At 38.0% G+C, this 12,025-nt stretch overlaps 1 protein-coding gene across 1 annotated transcript in view; it reads left to right on the forward strand.

Moving 5' to 3' along the window:
- LOC143459118 (uncharacterized) overlaps positions 1-12,025 on the forward strand; it is a 239,056-nt gene that overhangs the window by 80,241 nt on the left and 146,790 nt on the right. Inside the window, exons 27-28 of the mRNA XM_076956097.1 lie at positions 4,032-4,193; positions 9,276-9,437. Coding sequence (XP_076812212.1) covers positions 4,032-4,193; positions 9,276-9,437 — 324 coding nt within the window. The remainder of the gene's footprint in view (positions 1-4,031; positions 4,194-9,275; positions 9,438-12,025) is intronic.

A 12,025-nucleotide genomic window follows, 5' to 3' on the forward strand; every position in this document is an offset into this window, starting at 1 on the left:
ATTGAAATCATCCAATTAAATATGAAAGTAATTCCATTTTACATAAAGCAAGAATCGCATTTTGTCACTGCCACGCACATAGCAGTTTCTAACGGAAGAAGTTTTTCATATTATTTTCACTGACACACTTTATACAACGTTTTTAGAAAAAGTGAAACGCGTAAATGTAAACTTGTCGCTGTACGACTATTCGTGTATCAAACACCAGCCATCAATCACGTTGTTTGCGTTCTTTGTCTCTTTTTAACCGCCTTCAACGTCACAATGTTTGACAGCGTGGTCGACTGCCCGCCGGTTCGCCTAATTGCTACTTGTATGCTTTAAACCTCTCCACCACCGAGCTGGATGTTTTTATTATTTCAACACTGTAGTTATGTTGCAAATTAGCCTTCGATCTAAATTTGCAAACGAACGTAATGGCTCAGCTATATTTAACTCGTGAAGGATTGGCCTTTATTACGTCATAATACTATAAATGGTTAAAATCGCAAATACGTGAATGGTTTGTTAAAGTTAATTCAGCCGTTTTGCGATTTAGACTTTTCAACGTTTCGGACTGTTTTTGAAGATGGCCGGAACTCAAAAAATGCGAAATTCAAAATTTTATTTCTCCTTACTGGAAAAGTTTTGGGCTGAATGACTTATGAAAACGTTAATTACACAATTAATACTTTATTTTAAGACCAACTTGTTTTAGCGTTGCAGTTTGCGCTTTAAGTTGACACAGCTAAATTGCAATTAATTAATGTCATGTTCTTAGTGTGTATATTACCACCGATGGTAATATTGTCGAGATAAACAAAAGTCCCGCGGCAGTTGTTGCTTGATATAAGCTCGTCCTTTGTTCTTTGAAAACATGGGACTACGTTAGTTAGGCTGAACGGCATTCGGTTAAACTGGTACAATTTAGCACCGGTTTCAAATGCGGTAAAAATCTTATCGTTAGCCGCCAATTCTACCTGGTGGTACGCGCTCTTTAAGTCTAGCATACTGTAGATCAGGCATGCACAACATACGGCCCGCGGGCCGCATGCGGCCCGCGAAACCTTTTCATGCGGCCCACGAGATATTCCGTGATTTCGCTCATTCAGGCATTTTCTCCACGGTTACAGTTACATATAATCAACGAATCCGATGCTTTACCGCCGCTAAGCGTTAAAAACAACTAGATACTGTAGTGCGAGAGGCAACCGTCCCTTGACAGTAACCATCTTCTCAACAATATCTCTTATTCAAGGGTTAATCGGTCACATTATATAAAGTAGGCTACACGTTAGTTACAACAACGTTAGCACGCGGCCCGCGAAAAATATTTTTTCGCTAAAACGGCCCGTGTACTGTTTTGAGTTGTGCATGCCTGCTGTAGATGGAGAATCGAGACACATCATGCGCTATTTCATGTATATTTGGCAGCGGAAAACCGTCCAATAGCGTCAATTTGTTAATTGTTTGGCTGCAATCGATACATAGTCGCTTCTTACAGTTTTCGGTCTTAGTTACCACCACTTGGGCTTGCCAAGGAGTTTTGTTTTGTTCACACTTGTCATAAACATATAACGTGAATTAAATTACGACGCTGTGATGCCAAGTCGGCTCCTTGCTGTCGGCTTGTAAAACAAAGCGTTTATATTGAACCGCCATGACAAGGTTCTGACATGTTTAGTGTTCCGTATTTTTTTGTTCATTTTTCTCCGTTAACTTTGCGGAGCAAAAATGTGTGTGAAATTAGTCTCAAAGCAGTCAATTCTTTATTCACTACATATAGTGTTGCACGTAACTGAAAATTTAACTATGTAATTTAATTTCCACATGGTGGTAAGTAATTCCGTAAATTTTTCTTCTTTTGCTCGCTTTGTTTTCGTTGTTTACTGGCATAGCAGGTTTATATCACCAGTAATTACTTAATATTGAGTTACGGTTTCGCACAATTGGACGTATTTTCTGACCTTAGTTTTCCGAAACTTTATTGCCTATTATAACTTTATCGACGTAGTGTGTGATCTACGTTTGCCACGCACATAGCAGTTTCTAACAGTAGAAGTTATTCATATTATTTTCATTGACACACTTTACACAACGTTTTTAGAAAGGGTCAAACGCATACATGTTAACCTGTCGCTGTACGACTATTCGTGTATCAAACACCAGCCAATAATCACGTTGTTTGCGCTGTTTGACTGTTGTTTAGCTGCTTTCAACGTCACAATGTTTGACAGCTTGATCGATTGCCGGCCGGGTTCACCTAAAAGCTACTTGTACGCTCTAAATCTCTCCACCATGGGGCCTGATGTTTTCTATTTCAATACTGTAGTTTTGAAGTAAATTAATCTTTGAATTATATTTGCAAACGAACGTAATGGCTTCACTATTTTCAAAAATATTTACACTCCAGTATATTTTCCAACCACCAACCGCATTCGTACGTAGAAAATTTGCGTTGTGAAACGTGTGTCTAACTGCAACAGTAGTTGCTTGTCATTATTTGTTGTAAAAATTAAAGAAATTTTCATGCAATTTTATTTTGACGAGTTTTGTTTTGCTTCCACCTGTCATCAATGATTACAGCAATAGACGGAAAGGTTATTACCAACCTTCTAGATTTGTAAGTGCTTCATTTTTGCCATTGCGGTTCCGAAAAACGGCAATTTGGGACTGTAGCTTTATAGCGAAAAATTTCGCTAAGCCCACTGACAAAGGCCGCTTAATCTTTATTATAAAGAAGTTTTACACAGAAAGTCCCACCATCCGGTTCGTGTTTTCAAATTCATGTTTTATGGAGAGGCAAAAAGGCTCCGTAGTTTGAGTGAAACCAACACAGATTTCACCGCTTCCCTCCAAAGGCTGAAAGAAAAGTATTTAGCGTTTCATTTCCCAAAGAAACTATTTCAACAAACCTTTTCAAACGGTAGGAAATGATCAGAATAGGCCGATGACAAGAATGACGATGGAAAGCGTAGAAACTTATATAACGTTACCAGAGCCATACGGACTAGCTCGCACTCTACAGTTCGACGAAGCAAGAAAGGTCTCTTAAACCACATGCCACCGTGACTTAAAGCGCCCTCGAACGTTGGGTAACATACTGATCAATTACCGTGAACTGGCGCATCAAACAGCTCATATGAAACGGGAACACACAGCCTTTCCAACTCGTACGGCCAATGTACACTGTGTGGCAGCCACGGAAAACACATAAACATGGTCATGAAAACGACATCTACCCCGTTACCAATGGAGTCATCCACCTTAATCAATTTCTTACTTATCGAGATCAAGGTATGTACGTAGCCACATGCCGCTTATGCAACGTCATTTACGTGGTCAAATGAAGGACAGTTTTACTTGCAGATGGATCGCGCATATGTGGCTTTGCGAAAATGTCAGCAAAGAATACCAAGATGACAAGGCAGCCTTGAGAACCCATTTCTGTGCCATCATAATAGCTTTCTCATTAATAAACTTGACATAGGAGAATGCTACAAGGTGACCTTCTTTGACAATGCCGAAGCTAATTGCGTGAGCTATTTATATGCTGACATAAACATACAAGACACATTACTTCCCAAGATAAGATAACGATTACACCTCATCAATCGTTTACATTGCATGCTACTGATTTGCTGCTTCTGTTACTCATAGTGCTAGTGGACCGACTTTATCACAGTTATAACGTGCTATTTGTCTGATAGGAAAGGTGTTCGCGGTGATTTAACTTTGTATTTAAGAATTTTACATATTGCCGGTTTTAACATTTTTAGCTTTATAGTTTTTATGCTTCACTCACCTATATAATTATTTTTATATATGTTGTTTCTATGTTTCCTCATATAGACACTGATGATGCCGTTTATGCTAAATATGTTTATCTAAGAACCAAAATAAATTAGTTGGCAGATCCATGAACTACCTCTGCTGTTATTATAGAAACTAATTAGAATGCTTACAGCATTGTATTTATTTTAGTCTTAATATAATATATTAATATAAAAATCCGATTCCTTGCTCTTCATCTACTGCATATTGTTTTACAGATGAAGAAGCTTGATCTTCGTGTCAATAATCTCGGTGATGATGGAGCATCTCATATTTCGACTTGTCTCAGCAAGATCGAGGAGCTTGATATTGGCAGGTGCAATATCAGTGAATCTGGAATAAAATCCATATCCGACGCTATCTCTAAGCTACCTGAACCGGTAAGTATGTAGCACTCTTGGTTGTTGGTTTACTGACTAAAACACGGACTCTATGTTTTTACAAATTTAATTATTTTAGAACATTGTTAACCAGAGGTGACGAACCTATTCGCTTTTCGAGCCACTTTGTCAGTTACAGCTGAGTAAGCGGGCCGCACAACTTTTTAGTCATACTATGAAATCTTTTAGAAACGAAAACAGAAATTGTTCATCAACAGTAACGAACAACAAGCGGAAGTAATAAAAATCATGCATAATAATAATTAGCATTGAAGCGCAACCGATTCATTCGGCAAGTTTTTAGCTGCCCCCGCGGCCTGAAAAAATCCGTGTGCGAAAAAATTCGAAAATTAAATCGAAAAAATCGAATCGAATCTCGAATCGAAAAAATCCGTGTGCAATCTAGCTAGTTTCTGCTGTTCTATCTAATCAATCTAGTTTCAGCTGTTCGCGCGGTCGCAAAAAATACGTGGGTTGAGTGCGACAATCTATTGAAGACATACTGCTGCGACTCAATCGTGCTATCAGCTTTTGATATCGCATTGCGCAAAAATTAGGAACAGGTCAAACAAAGTTGAAGACTGCTGGTCTCACCGGAATGGTTCGCCATGTAAGAGCGACTGTCAAACCGATTTGCGGGCCACATGTTCGTCACCTCTGATCTAAACGTTCTAAACTTTGTTAAGTCTTTTGTTTCATCATTACTTTGTGATAAATTAAAATTGTTCGACGCCCGTTTCAACTGCTTGCTTACGTCGATTACATATGTCAAAATTGAAATCATCCAATTAAGTATGAAAGTAATTCCATTTTACATAAAGCAAGAATCGCATTTTGTCCCTGCCGCGCACATAGCAGTTTCTAACGGAAGAAGTTTTTCATATTATTTTCACTGACACACTTTATACAACGTTTTTAGAAAAAGTGAAACGCGTAAATGTAAACCTGTCGCTGTACGACTATTCGTGTATCAAACACCAGCCATCAATCACGTTGTTTGCGTTCTTTGTCTCTTTTTAACCGCCTTCAACGTCACAATGTTTGACAGCGTGGTCGACTGCCCGCCGGTTCGCCTAATTGCTACTTGTATGCTTTAAATCTCTCCACCACCGAGCTGGATGTTTTTATTATTTCAACACTGTAGTTATGTTGCAAATTAGCCTTCGATCTAAATTTGCAAACGAACGTAATGGCTCAGCTATATTTAACTCGTGAAGGATTGGCCTTTATTACGTCATAATACTACAAATGGTTAAAATCGCAAATACGTGAATGGTTTGTTAAAGTTAATTCAGCCGTTTTGCGATTTAGACTTTTCAACGTTTCGGACTGTTTTTGAAGATGGCCGGAACTCAAAAAATGCGAAATTCAAAATTTTATTTCTCCTTACTGGAAAAGTTTTGGGCTGAATGACTTATGAAAACGTTAATTACACAATTAATACTTTATTTTAAGACCAACTTGTTTTAGCGTTGCAGTTTGCGCTTTAAGTTGACACAGCTAAATTGCAATTAATTAATGTCATGTTCTTAGTGTGTATATTACCACCGATGGTAATATTGTCGAGATAAACAAAAGTCCCGCGGTATTTGTTGCTTGATATAAGCTCGTCCTTTGTTCTTTGGAAACATGAGACTACGTTAGTTAGGCTGAACGGCATTCGGTGAAACTGGTACAATTTAGCACCGGTTTCAAATGCGGTAAAAATCTTATCGTTAGCCGCCAATTCTACCTGGTGGTACGCGCTCTTTAAGTCTAGCATACTGTAGATGGAGAATCGAGACACATCATGCGCTATTTCATGTATATTTGGCAGCGGAAAACCGTCCAATGGCGTCAATTTGTTAATTGTTTGGCTGCAATCGATACATAGTCGCTTCTTACAGTTTTCGGTCTTAGTTACCACCACTTGGGCTTGCCAAGGAGTTTTGTTTTGTTCAAACTTGTCATAAACATATAACGTGAATTAAATTACGACGCTGTGATGCCAAGTCGGCTCCTTGCTGTCGGCTTGTAAAACAAAGCGTTTATATTGAACCGCCATGACAAGGTTCTGACATGTTTAGTGTTCCGTATTTTTTTGTTCATTTTTCTCCATTAACTTTGCGGAGCAAAAATGTGTGTGAAATTAGTCTCAAAGCAGCCATTTCTTTATTCACTACATATAGTGTTGCACGTAACTGAAAATTTAACTATGTAGTTTAATTTCCACATGGTGGTAAGTAATTCCGTAAATTTTTCTTCTTTTGCTCGCTTTGTTTTCGTTGTTTACTGGCATAGCAGGTTTATATCACAAGTAATTATTTAATATTGAGTTTCGGTTTCGCAGAGTTGGACGTATTTTCTGACCTAAGTTTTCCGAAACTTTATTGCCTATTATAACTTTATCGACGTAGTGTGTGATCTACGTTTGCCACGCACATAGCAGTTTCTAACAGTAGAAGTTATTCATATTATTTTCCCTGGCACACTTTATACAACGTTTTTAGAAAGGGTCAAACGCATACATGTTAGCCTGTCGCTGTACGACTATTCGTGTATCAAACACCAGCCATCAATCACGTTGTTTGCGCTGTTTGACTGATGTTTAGTTGCCTTCAACGTCACAATGTTTGACAGCTTGATCGATTACCGGCCGGGTTCACCTAAAAGCTACTTGTACGCTCTAAATCTCTCCACCATGGGGCGTGATGTTTTCTATTTCAATACTGTAGTTTTGAAGTAAATTAATCTTTGAATTATATTTGCAAACGAACGTAATGGCTTCACTATTTTCAAAAATATTTACACTCCAGTACATTTTCCAACACCAACCGCATTCGTATGTAGCAAATTTGCGTTGTGAAACGTGTGTGTCTAACTGCAGCAAGAGTTGCTTGTCATTATTTGTTGTAAATGTTAAAGAAAATTTTCATGCAATTTTATTTTAAAGAGTTTTATTTTGCTTACACCTGTCATCAATGATTACAGCAATTGACGGAAAGGTTATTACTAGGGCAACCAAAAGTCAATATGGTCAATTTTTTTTTACATGATCAGAATGCTATGAAACAAGCACAACACAAGTTTCAGCTTTGTGCGACGTATGGTATAGAAGTTATTAGGTCAGATAAAGTCAAAATGTTACGTTAGGTCAAAATATGGTCAAATTGTTTCGTTAGGTCTTTTTTTTAGGTCAAAATCTATTAAACTTGTAATTTTGTAACCATTTTGTAATATTATTCTTCCGTTTTTCTCTTTTCTTGTACCGCAAACAATTCCAGTCCCGCAAAATTTACTTAGAACCAAAGCCACAAAAAGAGGGAAGGCTTTTCAGCGCGTTTGGTGACGTCACGATGTGACGGCATTGCGTTTGAAACTGCAAGTTGTCAATCTTAATGCGCAAAAACGAAAAAAAAAGTCAACACTAGAAAAGCATTTTGTCATTTTTAAATGCAGCTTTAGATTAGAAAGTTGCTGTAGACAGTGTAGAGACTATCAGTATAGCGTTTTTCAAAATGAGGTCAAAATTTAAACGTTTTAGGGCAAAATAAGGTGAAAATGCAACCTTTTTAGGTCAAAATAAGGTCAAAATTTGCAAATTTTAAGGTCAAAATTTAAAATTTTTAGGTCAAAAAACTGGTTGCCCTAGTTATTACCAACCTTCTAGATTTCCAAGTGCTTTATTTTCGCCATTGCGGTTCCCAAAAACGTCAATTTGGGACTGTAGATTTATAGCGAAAAAATTCGCTAAGCTCACTGACAAAGGCCGCTTAATCTTTATTGTAAGGAAGTTTTACACAGAAAGTCCCACCATCCGGTTCGTGTTTTCAAATTCATATTTTATGGAGAGGCAAATAGGCTCCGTATGTTGAGTGAAACCAACACAAATTTCACCGCTGCCCACCAAAGGCTAAAACAAAAGTGTTTGGCGTTTCCTTTCCCAAGGAAACTATTTCAACAAACCTTTTCAAACGGTAGGAAATGATCAGAATAGGCCGATGACAAGAATGACGATGGAAAGCGTAGAAACTTATATAACGTTACCAGAGCCATACGGACTAGCTCGCACTCTACAGTTCGACGAAGCAAGAAAGGTCTCTTAAACCACTTGCCACCGTGACTTACAAGCGCCCTCGAACGTTGGTTAACATACTGATAAATAACCGTGAGTTGGCGCATCAAACAGTTCATATGAAACGGGAACACAGCCTTTCCAAATCGTACGGCCAATGTACACTGTGTGGCAGCCACGGAAAACATATGAACATGGTCATGAAAACGACATCTACCCCGTCACCACTGGGATCATCCACCTTAATCAATTTCTTACTTGCCGAGATTACTGTATGTACGCAGCCACATGCCGCTTATGCAACGTCATTTACGTGGGTCAAATGAAGAACAGTTTTACTCGCAGATGGAACGCGCATATGTGGCTTGGCAAAAGTCTCAGCAAAGAATACCAAGATGACAAGGCAGCCCTGGGAACCCATTTCTGTGCCATCATAATAGCTTTCTCATTAATAAACCTAACATAGTAGAATGCTACAAGGTGACCTTCTTTGACAATGCCGAAGCTAATTGCGTGAGCTATTTATATGCTGACATAAACATACAAGACACATTACTTCCCAAGATAAGATAACGATTACACCTCATCAATTGTTTACATCGCTTGCCACTGATTTGCTGCTTCGGTTACTCATAGTGCTAGTGGACCGACTTTATCACAGTTATAACGTGCTATTTGTCTGATAGGAAAGCTGTTCGCGGTGATTTAACTTTGTATTTAAGCATTTTACATATTGCCGGTTTTAACATTTTTAACTTCATTGTTTTTATGCTTCACTCGCCTATATTATTATTTTTATATTTGTTGTTTCTATGTTTCCTCATATAGACACTGATGATGCCGTTTATGCGAAATTTATTTATCTAAGAACCAAAATAAATTAGTTGGCAGAGCCATAAACTATCTCTGCTGTTATTATAGAAACTAATTAGAATGCTTATGACATTGTATTTATTTAAGTCTTAATATAATATATTAATATAAAAATACAATTCCTTGCTCTTCATCTACTGCATATTGTTTTACAGATGAAGAAGCTTGATCTTTGGGACAATAATCTCGGTGATGATGGAGCATCTCATATTTCGAATTGTCTCAGCAAGATCGAGGAGCTTGATATTGGCCGGTGCAAGATCAGAGCATCTGGAATAAAATCCATATCCGATGCTATCTCTAAGCTACCTGAACCGGTAAGTATGTAGCACTCTTGGTTGTTGGTTTACTGACTAAAACACGGACTCTATGTTTTTACAAATTTAATTATTTTAGAACATTGTTAACCAGAGTTGACGAACCTATTCGCTTTTGCGAGCCACTTTGTCAGTTACAGCTGAGTAAGGGGGCCGCACAACTTTTTAGTCATACTATGAAATCTTTTAGAAACGAAAACAGAAATTGTTCATCAACAGTAACGAACAACAAGCGGAAGTAATAAAAATCATGCATAATAATAATTAGCATTGAAGCGCAACTGATTCATTCGGCAAGTTTTTAGCTGCCCCCGCGGCCTGAAAAAATCCGTGTGCGAAAAAATTCGAAAATTAAATCGAAAAAATCGAATCGAATCTCGAATCGAAAAAATCCGTGTGCAATCTAGCTAGTTTCTGCTGTTCTATCTAATCAATCTAGTTTCAGCTGTTCGCGCGGTCGCAAAAAATACGTGGGTTGAGTGCGACAATCTATTGAAGACATACTGCTGCGACTCAATCGTGCTATCAGCTTTTGATATCGCCTTGCGCAAAAATTAGGAACAGGTCAAACAAAGTTGAAGACTGCTGGTCTCACCGGAATGGTTCGCCATGTAAGAGCGACTGTCAAACCGATTTGCGGGCCACATGTTCGTCACCTCTGATCTAAACGTTCTAAACTTTGTTAAGTCTTTTGTTTCATCATTACTTTGTGATAAATTAAAATTGTTCGACGCCCGTTTCAACTGCTTGCTTACGTCGATTACATATGTCAAAATTGAAATCATCCAATTAAATATGAAAGTAATTCCATTTTACATAAAGCAAGAATCGCATTTTGTCACTGCCGCGCACATAGCAGTTTCTAACGGAAGAAGTTTTTCATATTATTTTCACTGACACACTTTATACAACGTTTTTAGAAAAAGTGAAACGCGTAAATGTAAACCTGTCGCTGTACGACTATTCGTGTATCAAACACCAGCCATCAATCACGTTGTTTGCGTTCTTTGTCTCTTTTTAACCGCCTTCAACGTCACAATGTTTGACAGCGTGGTCGACTGCCCGCCGGTTCGCCTAATTGCTACTTGTATGCTTTAAATCTCTCCACCACCGAGCTGGATGTTTTTATTATTTCAACACTGTAGTTATGTTGCAAATTAGCCTTCGATCTAAATTTGCAAACGAACGTAATGGCTCAGCTATATTTAACTCGTGAAGGATTGGCCTTTATTACGTCATAATACTATAAATGGTTAAAATCGCAAATACGTGAATGGTTTGTTAAAGTTAATTCAGCCGTTTTGCGATTTAGACTTTTCAACGTTTCGGACTGTTTTTGAAGATGGCCGGAACTCAAAAAATGCGAAATTCAAAATTTTATTTCTCCTTACTGGAAAAGTTTTGGGCTGAATGACTTATGAAAACGTTAATTACACAATTAATACTTTATTTTAAGACCAACTTGTTTTAGCGTTGCAGTTTGCGCTTTAAGTTGACACAGCTAAATTGCAATTAATTAATGTCATGTTCTTAGTGTGTATATTACCACCGATGGTAATATTGTCGAGATAAACAAAAGTCCCGCGGCAGTTGTTGCTTGATATAAGCTCGTCCTTTGTTCTTTGAAAACATGGGACTACGTTAGTTAGGCTGAACGGCATTCGGTGAAACTGGTACAATTTAGCACCGGTTTCAAATGCGGTAAAAATCTTATCGTTAGCCGCCAATTCTACCTGGTGGTACGCGCTCTTTAAGTCTAGCATACTGTAGATGGAGAATCGAGACACATCATGCGCTATTTCATGTATATTTGGCAGCGGAAAACCGTCCAATAGCGTCAATTTGTTAATTGTTTGGCTGCAATCGATACATAGTCGCTTCTTACAGTTTTCGGTCTTAGTTACCACCACTTGGGCTTGCCAAGGAGTTTTGTTTTGTTCACACTTGTCATAAACATATAACGTGAATTAAATTACGACGCTGTGATGCCAAGTCGGCTCCTTGCTGTCGGCTTGTAAAACAAAGCGTTTATATTGAACCGCCATGACAAGGTTCTGACATGTTTAGTGTTCCGTATTTTTTTGTTCATTTTTCTCCGTTAACTTTGCGGAGCAAAAATGTGTGTGAAATTAGTCTCGAAACAACCATTTCTTTATTCACTACATATAGTGTTGCACGTAACTGAAAATTTAACTATGTAATTTAATTTCCACATGGTGGTAAGTAATTCCGTAAATTTTTCTTCTTTTGCTCGCTTTGTTTTCGTTGTTTACTGGCATAACAGGTTTATATCACCAGTAATTACTTAATATTGAGTTACGGTTTCGCACAATTGGACGTATTTTCTGACCTTAGTTTTCCGAAACTTTATTGCCTATTATAACTTTATCGACGTAGTGTGTGATCTACGTTTGCCACGCACATAGCAGTTTCTAACAGTAGAAGTTATTCATATTATTTTCATTGACACACTTTATACAACGTTTTTAGAAAGGGTCAAACGCATACATGTTAACCTGTCGCTGTACGACTATTCGTGTATCAAACACCAGCCAATAATCACGTTGTTTGCGCTGTTTGACTGATGT

This window comes from Clavelina lepadiformis, chromosome 5, assembly GCF_947623445.1.
Source record: "Clavelina lepadiformis chromosome 5, kaClaLepa1.1, whole genome shotgun sequence".
Classification (NCBI taxonomy): domain Eukaryota; kingdom Metazoa; phylum Chordata; class Ascidiacea; order Aplousobranchia; family Clavelinidae; genus Clavelina; species Clavelina lepadiformis.